This window comes from Coregonus lavaretus (assembly GCF_964263955.1).
Source record: "Coregonus lavaretus genome assembly, chromosome: 10".
NCBI classification, from domain to species: domain Eukaryota; kingdom Metazoa; phylum Chordata; class Actinopteri; order Salmoniformes; family Salmonidae; genus Coregonus; species Coregonus lavaretus.
Window position 1 is genome coordinate 17,740,463 of NC_139997.1, and position 27,623 is coordinate 17,768,085.

General features: G+C 42.1%; 1 protein-coding gene across 1 annotated transcript; it reads left to right on the top strand.

The window, feature by feature from the left end:
- The first annotated feature begins 9,149 nt into the window (after positions 1–9,149).
- On the top strand, positions 9,150–26,668 carry LOC311135970 (adapter molecule crk-like). Its single transcript, XM_084170015.1, has 3 exons — positions 9,150–9,655; positions 20,740–21,356; positions 21,682–26,668. Exons 1-3 carry the CDS (start codon positions 9,436–9,438, stop codon positions 21,814–21,816), a joined length of 972 nt encoding a protein of 323 aa, XP_084026141.1. The 5' UTR covers positions 9,150–9,435; the 3' UTR covers positions 21,817–26,668.
- Positions 26,669–27,623: the final 955 nt, after the last annotated feature.

The following is a 27,623-nucleotide window of genomic DNA, read 5'->3' on the forward strand; positions in this document are numbered from 1 at the left end:
CAAGATACTGTACAATTTCCAAGTCCCTCACAGGGCGGGTGGGAGTTCTACACATGGAAATTCATGCACTATTTAACATCCTGAACAGTTGATAAGTGGACTGGATTCAGGATGAGAAATGTGCAGATTCAAGAGCTTGAACTTACTCATATAAGAATAATTAATTAGAATATAACTAATACTGCATCCCTGGGGAAGATAGCCTGAGTGTCAGTCTGTGCTACCGTAATTTCAACGTGAATATTTGGTTTAGACGTTGATCAATATGGTAACATAAGAAGACATTTATAGTTACAGTAACCTCAATGTGGCCATGGATGTATTTTTTCATTTTAAGGTTGAATGTTACATTTGTTTGTATGATAGCCTAAACTTTAGGCTATTGTACTGTATTACAAAAGTTATATTTAATTGTGTTTGGTTGACAACACAACCAAATGTCAACATTTAAAGGATATGTATCTACTGCTTGGATAGTTCCATCTGAGCCACTGGCATAATCCCATTATTTAACTTTTATTTTTGGTTGAGGTTGAGATGTGAATCCAACATATAATTTGTTAACTTGTCGACAATTTAATAGGCTATTGTTTACAAATTAATAATTGACATTGGAGTTACGTCTCCATCTCAACCAAAAACCAGTTAAGGAATAGGACTAAATGAAGTCCTATTTTTTAACATAGATTTTTGGTTGAGATGGAGACGTGAGTCCAGCATATCAATTATTAATTTGTAGACAAACTGGAATTAACGGCAGACCAAAAATGGTTTATTATATTCATAAGATATTTGAGTGACCGCTCTAACAATGGAAATACATGTCCTCAAAGATGGAAGGCAGGCGGGAGGAGGCGATCAGTGGCGGTCAGTGCAGTTTAAAATGAGGGAGGACGATTTGTTTTTCATGAGCATGGCCTTATTTCTATTACAGCATATTGGATGACTGTCATTCATATTCCATTCACCCAGTTCAATGTAACAGCAATAGGTTTAGGCTACTACATGATACTCAAATGTTCCCTATACCCATCATGGGGTTGCTACAACCTAGCCTATGAATGACAGTTTACAACGTAGGTGCACACAGGTCAAGATATACATTTGAGGTGACAGACAGTGACACATGGACAGACGGTGACATTCAATACCGCCTTGCACACTCTTGCCTGCATCTAGCTGTTATAGGGTGTAATCAGTAGTCCAACATTTGCAAATAATCGTTTTTATTGGACAAATTCAGGTATGTTTATCCCCATTTTGTTCCGTTTTGTTCCGTTTTAGAAAGGGTTTTCAACAGAATCGGCGGAATGAATACAACCCTGATCACGCGTAAACACAGTTCACTTTCATAGCAGCCATGTTGTATTCCTTCTCGCATCTATGTGCTCTCCTCCTCTTCCCTTCGCTTGTGGACTTCAATGCACAACACATCAGCTGTATGTGACCAGGTAAAAAAACATTTCCAAGCCAAACCACTACACACAGACTACATTGTTGTCACCATATTAGCTAAAGTAACAGCATAGTCAGCATAGCTAATAGAACTAACGCGTTTGTAAACCCGCTACAATCATGCAGTAATGTTACAGTGTACAGTCAGTAAGCAGTTACACCGGCAGGCCCCAGTGGCAATAAATTAGTAAAACCAAAAGCTTACCTTGACGGAAGAGTTCCAGTGTTGTGTTGGAAAGTCATAGCAAGCTAGCTAATATAGCATCCCTCTGTTTGAGCAGGGTGTTTCAGTAGGCTAAACTAGCTAGCTGCATTTGCGAGCTAAGTAAGTGAAACTGAAAGTGAGAAAAAAAATGACACTCTCTCTCACTCTTTCTCTCTTGCTTCTCCTTAATTTTGGAAGAAATGAATTTGTTCAAAACTGTTCAACTACTGTCTTTCTCTCTCTTTGAGTCAACTACTCACCACATTTTATGCACTGCAGTGCTAGCTAACTGTAGTTTATACTTTCAGTACTAGATTAATTATCTGATCCTTTGATTGGGTGGACAACATGTCAGTTCATGCTGCAAGAGCTCTGATAAGTTGGAGGACGTCCTCCGGAAGTTGTCATAATTACTGTGTAAGTCTTTGGAAGGGGGTGAGAACCATGAGCCTCCTAGGTTTTGTACTGAAGTCAGTGTACCCAGAGGAGGACGGAAGCTAGTTGTCCTCCGGCTACACCATGGTGCTACCCTACAGAGTGCTGTTGAGGCTACTGTAGACCTTCTTTGGAAAATAGTGTGTTTTAATCAATTATTTGGTGACGTGATTATATTTAGTATAGTTTTATCTAAAAAGGATAACATTTTCAATGTTTTACAATTTTAATTTTTTATTAAATTCACTAAGGAGGATGGTCCGGTGGGCACATTCTAGCCGATGAGAGGGCAGATAGGCCATAGAGATAGATATCACTAAATATCATTACATTTGAAATCAACGAGAGCTTGAAACCCTAGGCCTATGTATTGTCTATTTTTAGTTGAACCCTGGGTTGAATTGAAACAATAGCTGTTCATGACTTTGCAAATGCTATATAGGCCTAAATAGCCTCATTGATGATTTATGAGTGATAAAGTATGGTCACATTTCCTCTGCTCTGTTAAACCTACTCTTTGGAATGAATTCGATAGCAACAGTGAATCTATTTAGTTTTTAAGTGGATATCTCTCAACATCATTCTCATGATAGCACATAGCTATTGGGCTGGGCTTGGTTAAAACCCTGGATGAGAGACCAAAAGGTAGCTGTAGATAAATACATTCTCCAGTAGGAGTTAATGCCCAGCCTATAGTTTTTTTTCTGATAGTGGATATAACATTGAAGATCTGATGTTGTTTTAAAGGTACAAATTCAACATAATTTATACAAGGATTGTCTATGTTGAAATGTGGTTACCATGATAACATAATCCTGTGGTTGAAATTTCACCCTCAAAACAAGAGTTTACATTTATGACTTTTTTCCACGTAGATTCCACGTCACAATACGTTGACAAATTACATTGAAACAACATTGATTCAACCAGTTTGTGCCCAGTGGGTTGTCACTCATTGTCATCCATTGCCAAACATGAGCAATGGAGACACAAATAGATCTGGGACCAGGCAGTAAGTACTTTCGCAACTGGTAAGGTGTCATTCTGACCTCATCAAGCTTGACAAGCAATGTTATATTTTGGGTTAACTTTTTTAAACTCCAAGCACAGATAGGACACATGGACATTTATTTTGTTAGGCATTACTCATGCAACCATTTATTTTCTATTGTGAGAAAGCATTAGTGAGATTCTTAGAACGTTCTCTGAACGTTACTAAAGTTTTGTTGTGGTTTTTATGGAAAGTTGTCTTAACATTCTCTGAACAATTTGAGAACATTACTTTAAATATAACCATGAGGAAACGTTATGCTGATGTACTGAAATTCCTTCAGAAGAATGTTGTTTCTTAACGTTCTCTAAACTATTTGAGAACATTCCCAATGTCAAACCAGTTGGAGAACGTTCCTAGAATATTACTGACATTTGGGTGCTTTGAATGTTCCAAAGCCAAGCAACTATCCTGTACCATTCCCAGAAAGTTGTGGGAAGGTTGTAAGCAAAATAAGCATAGGTCAACCACTCTCTCACCAAGCTCTAAGAAACCTATGGTTCTCAGAACGTTATGTGCTAGCTGGGTAAACCATGTTTACACAGCTCAGCAGTACCAATAAGTGCAAGCCCAGGATAGAGGGGCTGAGTGAATGTGGTCTGGACTCTTTGGAGGAGGGTCATTGTGTAAGAGACACTGTAGAAGGACAGAGTACCAGCCTTGTGATTCAGGTACACTACTACTCTGGAGGACAGAGGGCCGGATACTTTAGTCCCAACATTATTGGGTCTGAAACAATAACCTCTATTACAGTAGTCTAAACTCCAGGACTGGAGAAATCCAGACTCATTACCTGACCCTATGCTGATATCTTTATATGAGACTGCTGTATGATCAATACTACTCCAATCCACCTCCCAGTAACATCGTCCAGACCCTCTCTACACAGCACCTGCTGCCAGTCAGTGAATCTGTCTGGATGGTTAGGATGTGGTTGGGTTGGGCCATGTGTAACCATTATGTTTGTATGTGTAACCTCCACCGTATTCACTACAGGCACAAACACATAGTCCTGGATTACAAAACTCTTTCAATAGAGAATCTCCATCGAGAAGGTTTTTTAATCCTGGGTCCGTATCCACAAAGCATCTAAGAGTAGTGTTAAGTTGCGTCAATTCAAATCTGGTATTGGAACAAAAAGAGGTCAATACACGTCTTCTAAAATAGACTAGTATATTAATTAATGCAAAACACTTAAATGGTAAATATGATGTTCGTATATACGGGTCCACTGAAACACCATGCAGGGCAGACAGAGAACGAACTGTCCCAACCCAAAATTATTATTTTAATACTCTGACAGAGATAGTTCCTGCTCCATGCAGGCCTATCAGAGTAGAGTCTGAGCGTGGTTTAGACTTACTCAGCCTATCGTTGGCGCACAGGCTGGTCCCAGTCCCTTGGCGCTTCACTGTTGCCAGGCATTAGTTGTTATCGTCACAACTTGTCTCGAGTCAGCAACCTCAGACATAGTTTGTCCTTGAGCGGTTTAACAAAGAGGCAGTGTGTGTGTCTGTGTGAATCACAAGTCTGTCTCGGCCTACGCCCTAATGGTTCCTCACATTAATCACAGCTTGTTATATTAAACAGTCTATATCAGTACAGTACAAACCTATTATGTTTAATCATTAATGCTTTCTTATTAAGCTAACAGCACATCTAAAATATAAGAGAATAATTTCCCACAATAGGAGTGCTGATCTAAGATCAGTTTGGCATTTTAGATCATAATAACTGTTCTATTGTTTGCATGGCGCTCTAGTAGCAGCATAAGCACAGAGCTCATGTAAATGTGTACATATTTAGTTATTTTGTAGTTGTTGTTAATTGATGATCTTTAATCAGCTCTTTTGTTTTTGATAACATTTAGTTTTTATTGCATATATCTGGTGTTTTTGAGCCACGAATTTGCAGATTGACTGACAGGTTAACACTTTTTGGCTTGGCTTGGCTTGGCTAGCTAGCTAGCTAGCTGGCTAATGTTTTTGTTTGAAAAATGCTTCTGGACACAGTACCATTTTCTTTGGTTTCACCTGGCTGCCAATTCCTGATCTTCTGAGAACATAATTTGATGAGTCTCCTGAAGCGTGAGAGGAACGGGAGATAGAGGAATACAGCAGTGCTGAGGCAGAGGGCTGGTAGTGAGGACGACTGGCTACTATTCTGAACTTTGTGTGGTGAGTTTTCTGGCGCCCAGAGCTACTGAGGCATCACCCAAGTGGGTGCTACACAGAGTGGAAGAGGAGAAGTACAGTGGATATAAGACTCAACCTGGTTCCCAGACTTGCCCTCTACAAGATCATCAGCAGACTCCATCACCATCACCTACCATCCTCTGACCAGCTCTCTTCGCTCAAGCCATGAACTGACCCTCTCCATCTTCAGAGGATGGAGCTTTCAAAGACTTGGCCTCTATTGGTTGACCTGTCATGATATATTATTAGTTTTTTGCTCTTGAAGCACTTTGAGATTCTATGAAAAGTGCTATAGAAATGTAATAAATTATTATTATTATTATGAATAAGGTTATATGGACAGATCCTTGATCAGCATTCATACTCTGAGACGCTTTGTGGATACGGGCCCTGGACAAGGCTTAATCTGTGTCTCTGAAACCAGCCTATAAAATCCAGCAAGTTTCAATAGCTTTTCTACTTGGAAAATATACAAATAAATTAGCAAGATAGTTTATAGATGGGACAGATCATGATTTTATACTTATGATATTTTAAAAAATTGATTAAAAACACAGGAAAGTTTGTGAAAGTTATAAATAAAAGATATAAATATGTACATTGAGATGGCAGTGGAGAGAGTCTGATGTCATAGACTCACAGAGCAATGTGTAGAATATTACTCATTAATGCCCTTATGACATCACACAAGTAACATGACATAACTACTTGTTAATAATGATGTAATAATGACTGCTGTCCTAACCTAGTAGGTAATTAAAAAAAAAAAACGTTTCAGTAACTGGCTGCATGATTTTGATTCCCACCTAGATCTTCCCAAGGCGTCAAGATGGGTCACTCAACTGAGACTGCTCTCCTCTGTCACGAAGGCTCTCCACACTTCCAAAGCTGACTCGCTCTCCTCTATCCGCTGCCTTTGACACACGTGAACCATCTGATCCTCCTCTCAACCCTCTCAGGGCTGGGCGTCTCGGGCTCTGCACACTCCTTGATTGCCTCCTACCTGGCAGGCCACTCCTACCAGGTGGCGACACGCATCTCTGCGTGCCTGGCAGATATCTCATGGATGTCGGTCCACCACCTCAAGCTCAACCTCGACAAGACGGAGCTGCTCTTTCTCCCAGTGAAGGCCTGCCCGCTCCAAGACCTCGCCATCATGGTTGACAACTCCACAGTGTCCCACTCCCAGAGTGCATAAACCTTGGCGTGACCCTGGACAACATCCTGTCGTTCTCTGAAAACATAAAAGCAGTGACTTGCTGCTGCAGGTTCATGCTCTACAACAGGGGTATTCAACTTTTACCCTTCAAGGTTTTCTGTTCTACCTGATAATTAATTGCATCCACCTGGTGTCCCAGGTCTAAATCAGTCCCTGATTAGAGGGGAACAATAAAGAAATGCAGTGGAACTGTCTTTGTGGTCCAGAGTTGAGTTTGAGGGCTCTACAACATCCATAGAGTACGACCCTACCTCACACAGGAAGCGATTCAGGTCCTAATCCAGGCACTTGTCATCTCCTGTCTGGACTACTGCAACTCGCTGTTGGCTGGGCTCCCCGCTTGTGCCATCAAACCCCTGCAATTTATCCAGAAGGTTGCAGTCCTCCTGGTGTTCAACCTTCCCAAATTCTCCTATGTCACCCACTCCTGCGCACACTCCACTGGCTTCCAATCGAAGCTCGCATCTCTACAAGACCATGGCACTTGCCTATTGAGCAGCAAGAGGAACTGCCCCTCCCTACCTTCCGGCTATGCTCAAACCAGTGGAGAATGGTGGGAGGAGCTATAGGAGGACGGGCTCATTATAATGGCTTGGATTGAATAACTGGAAAGGTATCAAACACATAAAACATATGGAAACCACATGTTTGACTCTGTTCCATTTATTCCATTCCAAAAACATCTGAAACCCTAACTCTTCAAGGAATATCTTAAATAATCCCACAGTATGAACTAACACTCACACTTGAATTGTTTCCCCCCTAGCACTGATTTTGCTGATAAGTAATTTATTGAAGAAACATTTATTTACTATGACTGAGATCCACAGATCCACAGATGACGCAATCTCAATCGCACTCCACACTGCCCTTTCCCACCTGGACAAAAGGAACACCTATGTGAGAATGCTGTTCGTTGATTACAGCTCAGCGTTCAACACCACAGTGCCCACAAAGCTCATCACTAAGCTAAGGACCCTGGGACTAAACACCTCCCTCTGCAACTGGATCCTGGACTTCCTGACGGGCCGCCCCCAGGTGGTAAGGGTAGGCAACAACACATCTGCCACACTGGTCCTCAACACCGGGGCCCCTCAGGGATGCGTGCTTAGTCCCCTCCTGTACTCCTTGTTCACCCACGACTGCGTGGTCCAGCATGACTCCAGCACCATCATTAAGTTTGCTGACGGCACAACAGTGGTAGGCCTGATCACCGACAACGATGAGACAGCCTATAGGGTGAAGGTCAGAGACCTGGCAGTGTGGTGCCAGGACAACAACCTCTCCCTCAATGTCAGCAAGACAAAGGAGATGATCGTGGACTACAGGAAAAGGAGGGCCGAACAGGCCCCCATTAACATCGACGGGGCTGTAGTGGAGCGGGTCGAGAGTTTCAAGTTCCTTGGTGTCCACATCACCAACAAACTATCATGGTCCAAACACAACAAGACAGTTGTGAAGAGGGCACGACAATACCTTTTCCCTCTTAGGAGACTGAAAAGATTTGGCATGGGTCCCCAGATCCTCAAAAAGTTATACAGCTGCACCATCGAGAGCATCCTGACCGGTTGCATCACCGCCTGGTATGGCGGTGATGTGCATACGGCCCAATACATCACAGGGGCCAAGCTTCCTGCCATCCAGGACCTATATACTAGGCGGTGTCAGAGGAAGGCCCCAAAAATTGTCAAAGACTCCAGTCACCCAAGTCATAGACTGTTCTCGCTGCTACCGCACGGCAAGCTGTACCGGAGTGCCAAGTCTAGGGCCAAAAGGCTCCTTAACAGCTTCTACCCCCAAGCTATAAGACTGCTGAACAATTTACATTGTCCCCCCCCCCCCCCCCCCCCTTTTTGTTTTTACACTGCTGCTACTCGCTGTTTATTGTCTTTGCGTAGTCACTTTACCCCTACCTACATGTACAAATTACCTCAACTAACCTGTACACCCGCATATTGACTTGGTACCGGTACCCCCGTATATAGCCCGGTTATTGTTATGTCATTGTTTTGTGTTACTTTTTATTTTATTTTTTACTTTAGTTTATTTAGTAAATATTTTCTTAACTCTATTTCTTGAACTGCATTGTTGGTTAAGGGCTTGTAAGTAAGCATTTCACGGTAAGGTCTACCTACATCTGTTGTATTCGGCGCATGTGACACATTTTTTTTAATTCTATTTTATTTGGGATATGTGGTTGTCCCATCTAGCTATCTTAAGATGAATGGATAAGAGCATCTGCTAAATGACAAAAATGTCAAATGTAAATGTAAATACAATTAAGTGGCATTTGAATGACATCTAGTGTCAAATTGTTGAAGCTGCATACACTTTACTTATATTAATCAATAACAAAATGTTGCGGTCTAGGCTAAATAACTAGGTAGTCTAATATTTAACAAGCAACCAGATGAGTTGAAGTCAGAGGTGAACTTTTGATAAATGATTAATCATCAACATTATTTGTGTTATTTGTCGACCTTCTCAAAATGGATGGATGTGATGCCCATAATGACATGTCCATCATGACTAGTTACACCTCATTACATCCGGTGGATGAGGTCAATCTTTCCCCAAAGATCCGCCATTTCAGCCTCTGAGTTTTATGTTGCAAATGACTTCAGAGATTTATTTTAAAACGCCTTGACAAATAAATTATAGATTTCTGGTTGCCACAATAAATTCTTAATTAAGGGGTGAACCGTATTGTTTCGTGAGAGTCGGTGAAATGTACATAGATATAACGGTTTTAAGCGGTATCGATGACATGTTTTTTCCCGGAGCGTATTCCAGTGAACCAAAGTTTTTGTATGAGTTGAATCCTGGTTGCGAATAGGGAGAGGCAAGGGGAAGGCCTCGGAGTGGATTTGGAGCCATGGCCGGGAATTTTGATGCCGTGGACCGTGCTAGCTGGTACTGGGGAAGGTTGAGCCGACAGGAGGCGGTTTCTCTCTTGCAGGTTCAGAGACATGGCGTGTTCCTGGTCAGGGACTCGATTACCAGTCCTGGGGACTACGTGCTATCCGTCTCAGAGAACTCAAAAGTCTCACATTATATAATTAACAGCATCAGCAACAACCGGCAATCTGGATCAGGTAAGATAGCGAGCTAGCAAGCTAACTAACGTTACACCAGACAGACATAGCTAGTTAACTAGCTAGGCTAAACCAACGAGAGTAGCTATATGTTTAAGAACTCTGGCAAAACTATGAACACCTAGCTAGCTAACGTTAGTTAGATTGCTACTGATGTTAGCTAATGACTGAAGATAATGTATTATTATGTTCCAACGGAAGCAACCCTAACGTTAGCTGTGGCGGTCATGTAGTTAGCTTGTGCCAGTGTGCTTAGTTAGCTAACGTTACATACATAAGACTGGTGGTGTTTATTTTTCATTTTTACTGTGTAATAGTGGGTTTTCAAAGGTCTGTGTATAGTTTTGTCAGCAGGAGGTTTTAGGTACTTTCTGTCTTTAGTCAGAACATGGTAGACCGGGAGTGAAAGGGGTGGGTTGGGCTGATCCTGTGAATGAATGGACATGCTGTCACAATTGGAGGATGACTATTCTGAATGGTGTGTGTGGAATGCCTGTGTTCCTGCCCTGTTTTTTTTACACACACACACACAGTTCTTATTTGTTACTTATGTTACGGTTAGGGAAAGGGTTGGGGTTAGCTAAGTACAAAAACTCGCCCAGATGCGACTCGAATATGCAACTTTGACATTAGCGGCATCCCTTCTCGACATGACCCTGATCTGTCTGATAACCAGTGCTTAATTTGTAAATCGGGAGGTGCTGGAACAAAAAGTGAGCGCTAGAGTGGGGTGACCTGGTGAGTTCTGAGGTACCGGAAAGCATGAGAAAAAAAATCACCTTTTATAATAAAGCATTGCATGCATATTATCACATTTGCATAGTGGCAAAGAGCAGTAGAGTAGAGACACTTACAGAAGTTGCACACATGGGGAACATTTTTAGTAGCCTAGGGTTCGGGAAAATGTTGGCCCTTTTAAAAACGTATTTCATGCAATTCTACGTCATTTTACATGACTGGAGACTTTGGCAGAATCTTTTTTAATACCGCACAATTGATCGAAATGGCAGGCTACTTTGACACTAACAAACTGAGAATCTGAGATAAATAAAAACGACCTTGTTTTGAATATGAGGAAATTATAGTCCTAAAAATGCTTTCCAGTTTCACTTACTCACCCAATGATGCGCAACTCACTCGCTGGTGATTGTCGATGCGCTCGTTCCAAAAGCCTATCTCCCTCTCGCTCTCTTTTGTGAACAATATTTGGAAGTTGATTAAATATTTTGGTAGCCTACAGCATAGTCTTCTCATTTCAGAAGGAGTCGTTGCTTTCCAACCTCGATTGTATTTTAAATGTTTTGTCTGCATGCAGTTTTTTCACTGACAGATTTGCTGCGCTTTCCCGACTGTAGGCTATTCGTTGTTATTGGGCTACAATCCACAGCTATGATATTTTTAAAAGAAGCTATTGATCCTCTGTGGCTAAATTATAGGCCTTCTCATGGTGTAGTAGGCTATTCTGAATTATTTCATTTATTTCTGAACAGACAGCAGTAATTCTATAACTTCGGCAAATGAATTTCAATTTATCAGGGGTGCTGCAGTTCCTCCAGAACTCTTCACGCAGCTATGATTCTATAAGGAAATAAATTATGAAGTGCAACGCTGGAGAGATGAGAGTTGCAGGCTCATGTCTATCAGAGCAGAGAGGGAGAGAGATCATAGAAAGTGAATCTCATTCTAGTTATGTGAGAGATACTGGCACGCTTCTCAACAACAGCCACGCATTGGTCTTAAACATAGGTTACAATGTTGCGCAAACCATAAACCCGGGCCGGCCCAACCCAAATCAATAATATTAGGCCCGGGCTGAATATCTACTTTTTCACATTTTTTTTTTTTTGTGGGGGCAGGAGAATTAAGAAGAGGCAACTCGAATGAACTTTGAAGGCTTTTATTTGAATTTTTACATTGCAAAAAGTGAAAATTAGTGTTCATGCCACGAGAGGTACTGGATCCGCCCAAATAGGTTCCGGAACAAAACAGTTCAAAATGGAGAGGTGCCAGATCCTGTTCCGGCAGGATTGGGCTCAAATGACGCACTGCTGATAACTCGCAAACACTGATGGGATAAGGCTTGGGCGGTATCCAGATTGTCATACCTTCATACCCAACACAAGTTGCGATATTTTCAAACCCCACTGAGCCTTTGTAATCCGAAGGTTAGCAATGCTAATAAGTACATGCAAAATCCCATAGAGAATGCTAACTAAATGCTAACGAGCGCATTGAGAACATTTTATACAGTCTCTGACCTAAAGTATTTGCAGGACAGACATCCCAACTCATAAAGTTATACAAATAATAAAAACATTCTACTCACAGTTTGCTGCATGCACAAAACCAATATTAGACAGCAAGGCTCTTGATCCAGGAGGGAATTCTCTGCTGTTACCAAGCGAAGCTTGATTTTGGAAGAAGCTAACCACTTAGCTATGCTGAACAAAAATATAAACGCAACATACAACAATTTCAATGATTTTACTGAGTTAGTTCATATATGTAAATCAGTCAATTAAAATATATTCATTATGCCCTAATCTATGGATTTCACATGACTGGGTAGGGGCGCAGCCATTGGGGAGCCAGGCCCAGCCAATCAGAATGAGTTTTTCCCTACAAAAGGGCTTTATTACAGACAGAAATACTCCTCAGTTTCATCAGCTGTACAGGTGGCTGGTCTCAGACGATCCCGCAGGTGAAGAAGCCTGAAATGGAGGTCCTGGGCTGGCGTGGTTACATGTAGTCTGTGGTTGTGAGGCCGGTTGGACGTACTGCCAAATTCTCTAAAACGACGTTGGAGGCGGCTTATGGTAGATAAATTAACATTCAATTATCTGGCAACAGCTCAGGTGGAGATTCCTGCAGTCAACATGCCAATTGCACGCACCCTCAACTTGAGACATCAGTGGCATTGTGTTGTGTGACAAAACTGCACATTTTAGTGGCCTTTTATTGTCCCCAGCACAAGGTGCACCTGTGTAATGGTCATGCTGTATAATCAGCTTCTTGATATGCCACACCTGTCAGGTGGATGGATTATTTTGGCAAAGGAGAAATGCTCACTAACAGGGAAGTAAACAAATTTGTGGTAAACACTTTTTGTGCGTATGGAACGTTTGTCTGAATTAATCCTACCAAAAACGACCAATCCATAGCTAATTTGACGTTTTATTCCTGAGCAAGTCTTAACTACTTGATTCTACATCTAACTAAGGAGTTTAGTGGTTGTAGGACCAGTATTTATGAATTTCGAAATGTGCATGAAAATTAGCTAGAACCTAGCTAGTTAGCTACCTATTGTGCTTGCTAGCTGAATCAGTCTCATCAATCCATATGAAACAAAAGTGATGCTAACAACGCCAGTTCACACACTCAATGCTGAATACTCCCTCTAGCTACAGTGCCTTCAGAAAGTATTCATACCCTTTGACTTATTCCACATTTTGTTGTGTTACAGCCTGAATTCAAAATGGATTAAATATGTTTTTCTCACCCATCACACAATACCCCATAATGACAGTGGAAACATGTTTTTAGACATTTTTGCAAATTTATTGACAATGAAATACAGAAATATCTCATTTACATACAGTACCAGTCAAAGGTTTGGAAGAAGGGTTTTTCTTTATTTGTACTATTTTCTACACTGTAGAATAATAGTGACGGCATCAAAACTATGCAATAACACATGGAATCATGTAGTAACATAAAAAGTGTTTAACAAATCAAAATATATTTGAGATTCTTCAAATAGCCACCCTTTGCCTTGATGACAGCTTTGCACACTCTTGGCATTCTCTCAACCAGCTTCACCTGCAATGCTTTTCCAACAGTCTTGAAGGAGTTCCCACATACAGTTGAAGTCGGAAGTTTACATACACCTTAGCCAAATACATTTAAACTCAGTTTTCCACAATTCCTGACATTTAATCCTAGTCTTAGGTCAGTTAGGATCACCACTTTATTTTAAGAATGTGAAATGTCAGAATAATAGTAGAGAGAATTATTTATTTCAGCTTTTATTTCTTTCATCACATTCCCAGTGGGTCAGAAGTTTACATACACTCAATTAGTATTTGGTAGCATTGCCTTTAAATTGATTAACTTGGGTCAAACGTTTCGGGTAGCCTTCCACAAGCTTCCCACAATATATTGGGTACATTTTGTCCAATTCCTCCTGACAGAGCTGGTGTAACTGAGTCAGGTTTGTAGGCCTCCTTGCTCGCACACGCTTTTTCAGTTCTGCCCACAAATGTTCTATAGGATTGAGGTCAGGGCTTTGTGATGGCCACTCCAATACCTTGACTTTGTTGTCCTTAAGCCATGTTTCCACAACTTTGGAAGTATGCTTGGAGTCATTGTCCATTTGGAAGACCCATTTTGACCAAGCTTTAACTTCCTGACTGACGTCTTGAGATGTTGCTTCAATATAGCCACATAATATTCCTTCCTCTTGATGCCATCTATTTTGTTAAGTGCACCAGTCCCTCCTGCAGCAAAGCACCCCCACAGCATGATGCTGCCACCACCGTGCTTCACGGTTGGGATGGTGTTCTTCGGCTTGCAAGTTACCCCCTTTTTCCTCCAAACATAACGATGATCATTATGGCCAAACAGTTATATTTTTGTTTCATCAGACCACAGGACATTTCTCCAAAAAGTACAATCTTTGTCCCCTTCTGCAGTTGCAAACCGTTTTACTGTGGATATAGATACTTTTGTACCTGTTTCCTCCAGCATCTTCACAAGGTCCTTTGCTGTTGTTCTGGGATTGATTTGCACTTTTCGCACCAAAGTACGTTCATCTCTAGGAGACAGAAAGCATCTCCTTCCTGAGCGGTATGACGGCTGCGTGATCCCATGGTGTTTATACTTGCGTACTATTGTTTGTACAGATGAATGTGGTACCTTCAGGCGTTCTTGAAATACATCCACAGGTACACCTCCAATTGACTCAAATGATGTCAATTAGCCTGTCAGAAGGTTCTAAAGCCATGACATCATTTTCTGGAATTTTCCAAGCTGTTTAAAGGCACAGTCAACTTAGTGTATGTAAACTTCTGACCCACTGGAATTGTGATACAGTGAATTATAAGTTAAATAATCTGTCTGTAAACAATTGTTGCAAACATTACTTGTGTCATGCACAAAGTAGATGTCCTAACCGACTTGCCAAAACTATAGTTTGTTAACAAGAAATTTGTGGAGTGGTTGAAAAACGAGTTTTAATGACTAACCTAAATGTATGTAAACTTCCGACTTCAACTGTATATGTTAATATAGGAGACGGTGCCAGACACATGCAGGAACCAACCTTATGAACCTTGCAAATATAACTTGTCTGTGTAAGCAGTATGTAAGAGAACTAACGGGACTGCCCCGGCAGAGCTCACTTCAGACCGGTACTTTATGCATCTAAGTTTGACTGTGACCTCTCCAGCTTGCTGTTAATAAACAATGATTCATCTAAAATTGACTTCAGGTGTCCCTGGTGGAAATTTCCACGACAAGCGAATGAAAGAAGGTGAGCGAGTGATGTTATTGGACCTTCCTTTTCATAATAGCCTTGACTTGTAGCCCAGCATGTTTTCTTTCCATGCCTGCTGCCAGAGCATATATTGACTGGGCTAGTATTGATCCCTGAGGCACCCCTCTGTCTTGACTGGTTCTGAAGAGGATTCACACACAGCCCAGCTAGCACATTTGGTTCCTTGGAAGTTCTGGGAACGTAACTTTTTGGTTTCCGATTGGTTTTGAGAACAAAGACCTACGTTTCCTGACCGGTAAAACTGAACGTTTTTTTAAACGTTCTGAGAAAGGAAGTGAACATTTCACCTGTTCTGGGAACATTCATTTTTAGGTGTCACGCCCTGGCTCTGGGGACTCTTGTATGTTGAGCCAGGGTGTTAGTTTCTTTGTGTAGTGTCTATGTTTCGTTTTCTATGTTCTGTTCTAGGTTATGTGTTTCTATGTTGGCCGGGGTGGTTCTCAATTAGAGGCAACGAGAATCAGCTGTTGCTTGTTGTCTCTGATTGGGAACCATACTTATGGAGCCTTTTGTGCACTTGTGATTCGTGGGATCTTGTTCCGTGTAGGTTTGGTTATTGACCGAGGACTTCACGTATCGTTTGTTGTTTTTGTTGTATTTGAAAAGTACCTATTAAAGTATGTACTCATATCACGCTGCGCCTTGGTCCACTTTTCATGATGAGCGTGACAGAAGATCCCACCAAAACAGGACCAAGCAGCGTGTCCAGGAGCAGACAGAAATTGGTGGAGTGGTTGAAATACGAGTTTTAATGACTCCAACCTAAGTGTATGTAAACTTCCGACTTCAACTGTATGCTGAGCACTCGTTGACTGCTTTTCCTTCACTCTGCCGTCTGACTCATCCCAAACCAGCTCAATTGGGTTGAGGTCGGGGGATTGTGGAAGCCAGGTCATCTGATGCAGCACTCCATCACTCTCCTTCTTGGTAAAATAGCCCTTACACAGCAAATGATAGTCCCACTAAGCCCAAACCAGATGGTATGGCGTATCGCTGCAGAATGCTGTGGTAGCCATGATGGTTAAGTGTGCCTTGAATTCTAAATAAATCACAGACAGTGTCGCCAGCAAAGCACCCCCACACCATAACACCACCTCCTCCATGCTTTACGGTGGGAACTACACATGCGGAGATCATCCGTTCACCCACACCGCGTCTCACAAAGACACGGCGGTTGGAACTAAAAATCTCCAATTTGGACTCCAGCTCATTGCTCGTGTTTCTTGGCCCAAGCAGGTCTCTTATTATTATTGGTGTCCTTTAGTAATGGTTTCTTTGCAGCAATCCAACCATGAAGGCCAGATTCACACAGTCCCTTCTGAACAGTTTATGTTGAGACGTGTCTGTGACTTGAACTCTGTGAATCATTTATTTGGGCTGCAATTTCTGAGGCTGGTAACTCTAATGAACTTATCCTCTGCAGAAGAGGTAACTCTGGGTCTTCCATTCCTGTGGCGGTCCTCATGAGAGCACGTTTCATCATAGCGCTTGATGTTTTTTGCGACTGTACTTGAAAACGTTCAAAGTTATTGAAATGTCCCTATTGACTGACCTTCATGTCTTAAAGTAATGATGGACTGTTGTTTCTCTTTGCTTATTTGAGCTGTTCTTGCCATAATATGGACTTGGTCTTTTACCAAATAGGGTTATCTTCTGTACACCCCCCCCCCCCCCTACCTTATCACAACACAACTGATTGGCTCAAACACATTCCACAAATTAACTTTTAAGAAGGCACACCTGTTAATTGAAATGCATTCCAGGTGACTACCTCATGAAGCTGGTTGAGAGAATGCAGAGAGTGTGCAAAGCTCTCATCAAGTCAAAGGGTGGCTATTTGAAGAAGCTCAAATATACAGTGAGGGAAAAAAGTATTTAGTCAGCCAACAATTGTGCAAGTTCTCCCACTTAAAAAGATGAGAGAGGCCTGTAATTTATCATAGGTACACGTCAACTATGACAGACAAATTGAGGGCAAAAAATCCAGAAAATCACATTGTAGGATTTTTAATGAATTTATTTGCAAATTATGGTGGAAAATAAGTATTTGGTAACCTACAAACAAGCAAGATTTCTGGCTCTCACAGACCTGTAACTTCTTCTTTAAGAGGCTCCCCTGTCCTCCACTCGTTACCTGTATTAATGGCACCTGTTTGAACTTGTTATCAGTATAAAAGACACCTGTCCACAACCTCAAACAGTCACACTCCAAACTCCACTATGGCCAAGACCAAAGAGCTGTCAAAGGAACCAGAAACAAAATTGTAGACCTGCACCAGGCTGGGAAGACTGAATCTGCAATAGATAAGCAGCTTGGTTTGAAGAAATCAACTGTGGGAGCAATTATTATGAAATGGAAGACATACAAGACCACTGATAATCTCCCTCGATCTGGGGCTCCACGCAAGATCTCACCCCGTGGGGTCAAAATGATCACAAGAACGGTGAGCAAAAATCCCAGAACCACACGGGGGGACCTAGTGAATGACCTGCAGAGAGCTGGGACCAAAGTAACAAAGCCTACCATCAGTAACACACTACGCCGCCAGGGACTCAAATCCTGCAGTGCCAGACGTGTCCCCCTGCTTAAGCCAGTACATGTCCAGGCCCGTCTGAAGTTTGCTAGAGTGCATTTGGATGATCCAGAAGAGGATTGGGAGAATGTCATATGGTCAGATGAAACCAAAATAGAACTTTTTGGTAAAAACTCAACTTGTCGTGTTTGGAGGACAAAGAATGCTGAGTTGCATCCAAAGAACAGCATACCTACTGTGAAGCATGGGGGTGGAAACATCATGCTTTGGGACTGTTTTTCTGCAAAGGGACCAGGACGACTGATCCATGTAAAGGAAAGAATGAATGGGGCCATGTATCGTGAGATTTTGAGTGAAAACCTCCTTCCATCAGCAAGGGCATTGAAGATGAAACGTGGCTGGGTCTTTCAGCATGACAATGATCCCAAACACACCGCCTGGGCAACGAAGGAGTGGCTTCGTAAGAAGCATTTCAAGGTCCTGGAGAAGCTTAGCCAGTCTCCAGATCTCAACCCCATAGAAAATCTTTGGAGGGAGTTGAAAGTCTGTGTTGCCCAGCGACAGCCCCAAAACATCACTGCTCTAGAGGAGATCTGCATGGAGGAATGGGCCAAAATACCAGCAACAGTGTGTGAAAACCTTGTGAAGACTTACAGAAAACGTTTGACCTGTGTCATTGCCAACAAAGGGTATATAACAAAGTATTGAGAAACTTTTGTTATTGACCAAATACTTATTTTCCACCATAATTTGCAAATAAATTCTACAATGTGATTTTCTGGATATTTTTTTCTCATTTTGTCTGTCATAGTTGACGTGTACCTATGATGAAAATTACAGGCCTCATCTTTTTAAGTGGGAGAACTTGCACAATTGGTGGCTGACTAAATACTTTTTCCCCCCACTGTATAATATATTTTGATTCGTTTAACACTTTTTTGGTTACTACATGATTCCATATGTGTTATTTCATAGTTTTTATGTCTTCACTATTATTATACAATGTACAATTTTTTTACAAATAAAGACAAACCCTTGAATGAGTAGGTTGTGTACAAACGTTTGACTGGTTGTGTAAGATTCACACCCCTGAGTTAATACACGTTAGAACCACCTTTGGCGGCGATTATAGCTGTGAGTCTTTCTGGGTAAGTCTTAAGAGCTTTGCACACCTGGATTATACAATATGTGCCCATTTTTATTATTTTCAAAATGATTTAAGGTCAGTCAATTTGGTTGTTGATCATTGCTAGACAACCATTTTCAATTCTTTCCATAGATTTTCAAGCAGATTTAAGTCAAAACTGTAACTCGGCCACTCGGGAACGTTCATTGTCTTCTTGGGAAGCAACTCAAGTGTAGATTTGGCCTTGTGTTTTAGGTTATTCTCCTGCTGAAAGGTGAATTAATCTCAGTGTCTGGTGGAAATCAGATTGAACCAGGTTTTTCTCAAGGATTTTGCCGGTGCTTAGCTCCATTCCTTTTCTTTTTTATCCTGAAAAACTCCTCAGTCCTTAATGATTACAAGCATACCCATAACATGATGCAGCCACCACTATGCTTGAAAATATGGAGAGTGGTACTCAGTAATGTGTTGTACTGGTTTTGCCCTAAACATAACACTTTGTACTTAGGACAAAAAGTGAATTGCTTTGCCACATTTATTGCAGTGTTACTTTAGTGCCTTGCTGCAAACAGGATGCATGTTCTGGGATATTTTTGTTCTGTACAGGCTTCCTTTTCACTTTGTCAATTAGGATTAGTATTGTGGAGTAATTCCACTTTGACATTATGGGGTATTGTGTGTAGGCCAGTGACAAATCTAAATGTAATCCATTTTAAATTCAGGCTGTAACACAACAAAATGTGGAAAAAGTAAAGAGTTGTGAATACTTTCTGTAGGCACTGTAGCTATCCAGTGTAGTGAAATTCTAGCTAATAGCACAATTCATATTTTCATAATAATGCAGTTTCTGTTCTGCTGTGGTTAGTGCACTGCTCAAGCTGCAATATTATGGCATTGGCTAAATGTTAAAGTAGCGAGGCACAGTACCAGCTGTCAGATAGATACATGTGACTTCTGAGAACAGTCCCATAACTTTAGTGCCATACATCTTAATCAGCAAGCTGGCAAATTAGCTACCGCAATGGCCATTCAAACAAGCTAGCAGTAAGCTGCTAACTGGAGCAAGTTTGCTCAGCTCGTCAAGCATGGTTTGACGTAGTAGCCAGCCCAGTGTGTCATAGCTACGGAGAGTGGAGTGATTTTCAGAATTAGGAACTACTGTAGGTGGATGAACAAAATCACGATTTTTAGAGATTAGTTCCACGATTTGTAATACAGATGGGTCCTGGCAACTGCGTGTCACGTTAGAATGACGCCACCTGTCGGAAGACAATGGTGTGACCATTAGCTATGCTGTGAAATTGAATTGAAAACTATTGAATGAGTAGGCCTTTATCTTCTTAGACCCAGATACTGTGGGTGGCATTGAAATGTATTATGACGACGACCCCCTTGAACAGATTCGTTTTTCTTAATAAACTTGCAAAGAATTTGTGACAGGGAGCCGTATGCATGCTGTATGTGAACCGTGGGAGGCTTAAATACTAACTATTTCAGCTAACTCCTTGGCTTGAGCCACATTTTTCGTTAGTGCTCCATTATCAGAAAAATGTGTGGCTGTGAGGCTCTTTTAGTAGCCTCAGAGTTCCAGGAGAGTGGTTTTCTCCAGAATAGGCCAGGCAACAGCAGGAGCCTCAGTCACCTCAGCTTGGGACAACTCTATAAGAGCATGAGACCTAAGCCAACATCAGCTTTTACATAAACTATTTCAACAAAATTGCATCAGTGTCAGACCTTCATTTAGTGCAACACTGCCATTGAGGCAGAAGGGAAAATCCACCCATTGGTCCACCATGCGTTGTTTGATCAGCCATGGTAATGGTATGACATAACAAACTGCTCCATCCTCTCCCCCTGCCTCGCCCGCCAGGTCTGCCCCCCCCATGGTTCCGCATCGGGGATCAGGAGTTTGACGCCCTGCCCGCCCTGCTGGAGTTCTACAAGATCCACTACCTGGACACCACCACGCTGATCGAGCCCATCAGCAAGGCCAAGCATGCAGGCTTCGTGAGCTGTGCCGCCGCTGCATCGGGCGGCACCCCGCAGGAGGCAGAGTTTGTTCGCGCCCTCTTCGACTTCCCTGGCAACGACGAGGAGGACCTGCCCTTCCGCAAGGGTGACGTGCTGCGCGTGCTGGAGAAGCCTGAGGAGCAGTGGTGGAACGCGGCCAACCAAGAGGGCCGTCTCGGCATGATACCCGTGCCCTACGTAGAGAAGTACCGGCCCGCCTCGCCCACCTCCTTGGGGGCTCCGGCAGCAGGGAGGCCCGGCGGGGCAGGAGGAGTAGGCGGAGGACCGGCGGCTGTTGGAGGCAGCACTACCGACGGAGCAGCTCCCCAGCTGCCCCCGCCTCTGGGGGAGCCGGGCCAGTATGCCCAGCCCGTGGGCAACACACCCCTGCCCAACCTGCAGAACGGACCTGTCTACGCCCGTGCCATTCAGAAGAGGGTGCCCAATGCCTACGACAAGACGGCCCTCGCCTTGGAGGTATTAGTTTGCCCCCTTTATTCGCCTTCCTCTGTCCCCCTGTTCTCCACCCCTCTATGGCGCTCTGTCCCTCTTTTCTGTTTTATGTCATGTGCCTTATATCTTTTCTCTGCTCCAAGAGCCAGGGTGCTGCTTCTGCTGTAATTGCGTACTCTTGCCTGTAAGCATACATATGCACACGCAGGCAGGCACACTCGAACATACGTACGCACACATACACATGATGACATGCATAATGGCTTCATGCATAGTGTTTTCCCTAGATTTTCTTTCAAATTCTATCCAATCTATGTCTATATTCTAACCTGTGTGTGTGTTTGTGCAGGTCGGAGACATGGTAAAAGTGACCAAGATCAACGTGAACGGCCAGTGGGAGGGCGAGTGCAAGGGCAAGCATGGCCACTTTCCCTTCACGCATGTCCGGCTTCTGGACCACCAACACCCTGAGGACGAGAGCTGAGAGACAGACACACACAAACACACGCACTTAGTCTCACTCCTCACTTCACAAAATCCCTCCTCTGTGATCGTTTCTCACAGATGATAGAAAGTGCACACAAGCACACAGGATATACGGACTGCAGTGGTCAAGAGTTGCAACTTACCCGCTGTTGTTGCCAATGGCGCTGGGGTTCACTCCCTCCCCTCCTTATTTTGATGAAGTTCTCTCTTTCACATACACACATGGAATAGATTTTACACTTCCACCCCAGTATTGAAGTCCTGATACACTACACACACAGCAGCGTTTATGCCCCCTCTCCCATGTCATCTACAAAATCCTCCTTTACACACATACATGCACACACACAATTCAGACACTTGTGTATATGTGGCTTCTCTCACAGACTCATGGATCACCCTTTTGTAGTAACGGACTGTGAACTTGGGAGTGAGAAGAGTAGCCATCCTGACTCCTAATTTTGTGGAGACAGACGCTCACTGCGACTGAAACCCGACTATTGCTGCACTTCACAGACGGGACGAGTTACCACAGCACACTCCACTACTCACCACAGGGGCTCTAACCCAGCTCCTCTCTGCTACAAACCCCACACTACAAACCCCCAAGTCCTCTTTTTGTACTGAAATGAAAAATATTATGATAGAATTATGACAGGTACAGCAACTGACAAAATAAAGGAAGGACTTGAGTAAATGATGGATACAAAGTATATTGAAAGCAGGTGTGTTCACACAGTTGTGGTTCCTCAGCAATTCCTAAGCAATTAACATCCCATCGTGCTTAGGGTCATGTATAGAAATGCTGGGCAGGCCCAGTTGCCCATTATTTTGGCTAACATGGCTATGCCCCCATAGGATGACAATGCCCCCATCCACAGGGCATGAATAGTCACTTAATGGTTTGATGAGCTTGAAAACTATGTAAACCATATGACATGGCCATCTGTCACCAGATCTCAACCCAATTGTACACTTATGCGAGATTCTGGAGTGGCGCCTGAGACCACCATCACCAAAACACCAAATGATGAAATTTCTTGTGGAAGAATGGTGTCACATCCCTCCAATAGAGTTACATCCAGAAACTTGTAGAAGGCACAATGAATCTGTTCTGGCTCGTGGTGGCCCAACGCCCTATTAAGACACTGTTGTCATTTCCTTTTTTGGGGCAGTTACCTGTATATTATATATATATATATCATTACATGCTAAATATGTTAAATGTTTTGTTTTTTCGTTGCCCTGTGTGTGATCAGACCGTCACGCCTTGTGTGGCCACTGTTATGTGTCTTTCTGAAACACTATGATGACTGTCTTGTCTAGGGAGGAAGTGGAGACATTCATTAGGACTGTCAGGTATGGGGCCTTCGTCCAGTCCACCTCATTGTTGTGAGAAATTGTCATATGAGGAGGGTATACAATGGCCAGACAATGACAGAAAAATTGAAATATACCAACACTGCCCTCTCTCCTCTTACTTTGATCTGCCCTAGTCCTCTCCTATCCTGTCAGTCTCCTCCTGTCTCATTCATTTGTTACATGGTCTGATCCATTTCCTCCCGGACGTCCCCTGTGCTAAAGACACTAGAGGCACCTGCAGAGTACAGTTATGTTTCAGTGTACATAAAGGCCTTTTTGGCAGATTGAACCTGTTAACGTCATATTTTAAATGATGCAGACTTAGTCCCCAGCACTGTGATGCAGAAGCGCACATTGTCACACTCGACAGAAAGCCGCAGCCTTAATCCTTTGGTGTCTCCTAGTTTCCCTCCCACGTAACAAACACACAGGACATACACATACACGTTTTTAAGTATACTGAATTCATTGTTTCTGTCAGCTACGTTTCAACTGGGAGCTCTGAGTTAGGTCTGGGTTGTGTTCAGTAGGGCACAATGTTGAATGTTTTTAAAAGTTTTGCAATACAAAACAATATTGAATGATTGTTATTGGACAGGTTCAGGTAGTACCTCCCCGTTTCGAAACCTTTCCTCCCAACTGAACACCACCCAGTTTATTTCCCTAGTGTCTCCCTTAGTACCAATGTATCATCCTCTCACCCAGTACCTACCCTCTGGGCTCAGCTTTGACACATCCAGCCACTGACATGCCAGATGCACCGCAGGATGCTAAACGTCCTCATAGGATGATGACACTACATTGCTAAAGGACTGTGTGGGTGAAAGGCAACTGATCAATCATAGTACCATGGGGTGGGTGTATTGACCAATCGTAGGCACATGGGAGTGTTTTAGGCCAATTGTCATCATTTGGGGAGAGTCTGTTGATTTGTCCTTTCTACCTCGTCTGAATTGTTTTAATTGATGTTAATTTTCTTTCCAAAATAGGAAAATAACATGCCCTGAAGTGCCAGGCTCAGTTCATCAGTATTTTTGTGGAAATGTTGGTAGATTTGATTTCCTTTTCTTTCTTTTTTCTTTTTTTCTTTACCAACCGAACAATTCTAGCCAAAACACTCCTTACTCCCTCAACTATACCCTGTGGTATTATTGTGTAAATGTGCGTTGGGAATTAGCCAACTAGTTGCACAACTTTCCCAACAGTTTAAGAACCCCTATTCCTTCCAAGTCCAAGAAGCTGCAAGGCTTTTTAATAATACTAAGTAAGAGAGAGACTATTAATTACAAGCCCTGTGTAGAAGTTTTCTATGTTAAAGTTTACAAAGACACTACGGTTGCTCTATTGATGGCAGCACTGAGGGCAACCTGCATAACTTACGTTGACTGCAGCATTGTAGTATTTATGAGACAATGAACAGTAAAATGTGTCTGTAAAAGTTTGAATGGTTTTATGATCTGTATGTGATAGAGTTCAGTGATGGGAGGAGTAGTACGGCAAGAGGATGACACATTTGGTCCTCTGTAGCTCAGCTGGTAGAGCACGGCGCTTGTAACGCCAAGGTAGTGGGTTCGATCCCCGGGACCACCCATACACAAAAAATTCATGCACGCGTGACTGTAAGTCGCTTTGGATAAAAGCATCTGCTAAATGGCTTATTATTATTATTATTATTATGATTGAACTATGACATACTACAGAAAGCACCAGGGTCGTGTTCAGTAGGGTACAATGTAGCAAAATGTTTTGCAAAGGGGGTAAAAAATGTGTTCATATTGGTCAAGTTAAGGTTGTAGGCTACCTCCCAGTTTCACTATGTTTTATTGTTTTCTCCCTACTGAACCAGACCAGGATCACTGCTAGACCCAAAAACTCTTGTTGCCCCTGTGTAAGAATATTTCTAAGCGTTTTGTGAATTAAAAATTATGCAATCTGTAATTAGCAATGACAGAGAAAGACTTACACAAATATCTGAATGACTGAAACTCAAACTGAAAATATGACATTAAACTGCCTGACAGAGTTCCCCCATTGCACAACTTTGAATTATTTTTTAAAGTCAATACTACAGATTGGGAAGGGTGCTGTGGACCTCTCATTTTCCCTTTCTACTTTTCTTGAACTCTGTTGTCAATACTGTTTGGATTTCTTAAAAGGAAACAAATTATTGATGTGCTTCCGGTTGGTCTTTGGCTTTTAATGTTGTCCTCTGATATGGCACTGATGGGTATGTCTTTTACCATTATGTTCAAACTGTAAGAAGTTGTTGTACTTGTTTGGTTAACATTACTAAAATGTTATCGAACGTCTCCCATCAATGCCATTATGCAGTTGTTGTACATTGGGAAAACTGTTTGTTTGGTTAACATTGCTCAAATGTTCTTAAACATCTCCCACCAACACCATTCTGCAATGTGTTGCCAGTTGAGCCAGGTCCTGTTGTCTGTTGTACTTGCATGTTACATCCAGTGACACCTGTCTGTCATCCAACTCCATCTCAGGCTTGCCTTGAAGAGAAGAGACTGTCTCCATTTCATAGAGGGCCATGATCATATGATACTGATTTGTCTAGAGGAGTATAGGCCAGTCAGGTGAAGCAACTTTCGCCCTTGTACCAATGAATACTTGGATTTTAATGAGTGATTTAAAAATGGTGTCCTTCACAAACATTTCTCAATGTTGAATCCCTTTTATGCACCTTATCTCTAATGTTGCCTCTGTTAGTGATCATAGTTTTTTTATGCCTCATCATTCATGCCAAACTGTTAATTCTCTTGTATTTTTGTACCAGGTAATTCCACAGATATTACACACTTTATGCCAAACAAAAACCATTTATTTCAAAGTTTAACAAACCATAACTATGCACAATGACTAATTTGAACAATTTACACAGTAAATTACCAAGAAAGAAAAAATATGTTTACTGGAAAAACTCTATTTAATTTAATATGCCATTTAGCAGACGCTTTTATCCAAAGCGACTTAGTCATGCGTGCATAATTTTTTTTTTTTGTGTATGGGTGGTCCCGGGGATCGAACCCACTACCCTGGCATTACAAGCGCCGTGATCTACCAGCTGAGCTACAGAGGACTCTACAAATGCAAAGTTAGGTAACAGAATTTTTATTCTGTTACCAAACTTTATATGTGCACAGTTCTTCCTGTAAATGTGTTTTTGTAAAAAATGTATAAGTAGTCATTGTGCATAGTTGTATGGTTAAACTTTTGAAATTAACGTTTTTTGTTTGGTTGAAAAATCTCAGCTTAATGCCATTACCATGAAATTGCCCTATCACAATTTTCCTTTTGTGTCATCCCTTTCCTTTTGAAGAGGACAGGAGTGGGTGAAAATAGAAATAATTGATTTTAAGATGTTCCATTGTGATATAACACTATATCATTTGAAGTTGACATTTTACCGTTTATTTTCTGTAGCATGTAATGTGTTAATATTCTTAGTAAATAAAAACCTATTAGCAAATTGACACAGTTGTATATCTTAATTTGTGTTTGTCTCCATCCAACGCCTGACAGGCATTCTTAAATTGTATGATTTTTTTTGGTAACATATAGCCTATGTCTCTGCTGACTGTCGCAAATCAAAAGTGAAGTGATACAATGCACACTGAATGCTAGCTAGCCCTTGATCATGACTCCGTTCCATTACATTACACATAACAGTCATTGGACGAAGGCGTCTTCTGTAGGGGGAGTTTTAACATCCCTGATGCTTGGTCTGAACATTACCATGCATCGCTTGCTGTACGGTTTTGGAAGCATAAGGACCTTATCTTTCATATCAGTGAGGAGTAAAAAATTGATACACACCTTGATAGGGTTAGTGTTCCCACACGGCCATATCTCCATGTTCCAGTGCTTGTTTATGGAAAACAGACAAGACGAGGTGACCACCTGTGCTAATTAGCTATCTCGCATGCTTCGAACACCTGTAAGTGCCACTCTGGGAAGTGTAGCGGAAGTGTAGTTTTGTCAGATGGAGGCACCCATAGTTGTATGGATCTGTGCAATACTGCTACAGTACATCTATCTTTTTTATTTGAAGGATTCTTTCTCGCTGTTGAAAGATAAGGGATGTATGTTTCGAAAGCTGTATCGCAAGAGATGATTATTGACGTTTCTAAACATTAAATACAGCGTCAGGATTGTAGTTCACATGAGGCAGTCGTGGGAGAAGCTAATGGCTGAGAACTGTAGGGAGAAAGCAGAATGCCGGCTAGAGTTTTCGAGAGCTAATAATGCGTACAGCCAACCTGAGATTATGATAGACTGATTGACTACACATGGCTGGTGAGAAAATCACTCGTTTTTGCAAATTTGAGGTCACAGGATTCTAATAACACTATGGACTCCAGCAATGATAAGGAGTTGTGAACCAGAGCCATATACTAAAATGTAAATATGTGGCCCTGGTGTGTGAAC

Bases quoted from the DNA above. Each gene is read 5' to 3' on its own strand.
- LOC311135970 (XM_084170015.1), top strand. From the start codon at position 9,436: ATGGCCGGGAATTTTGATGCCGTGGACCGTGCTAGCTGGTACTGGGGA. The intron at 9,656-20,739 runs GTAAGATAGCGA...CTCGCCCGCCAG, and splicing joins CAACCGGCAATCTGGATCAG to GTCTGCCCCCCCCATGGTTC. The intron at 21,357-21,681 runs GTATTAGTTTGC...GTGTTTGTGCAG, and splicing joins AGACGGCCCTCGCCTTGGAG to GTCGGAGACATGGTAAAAGT.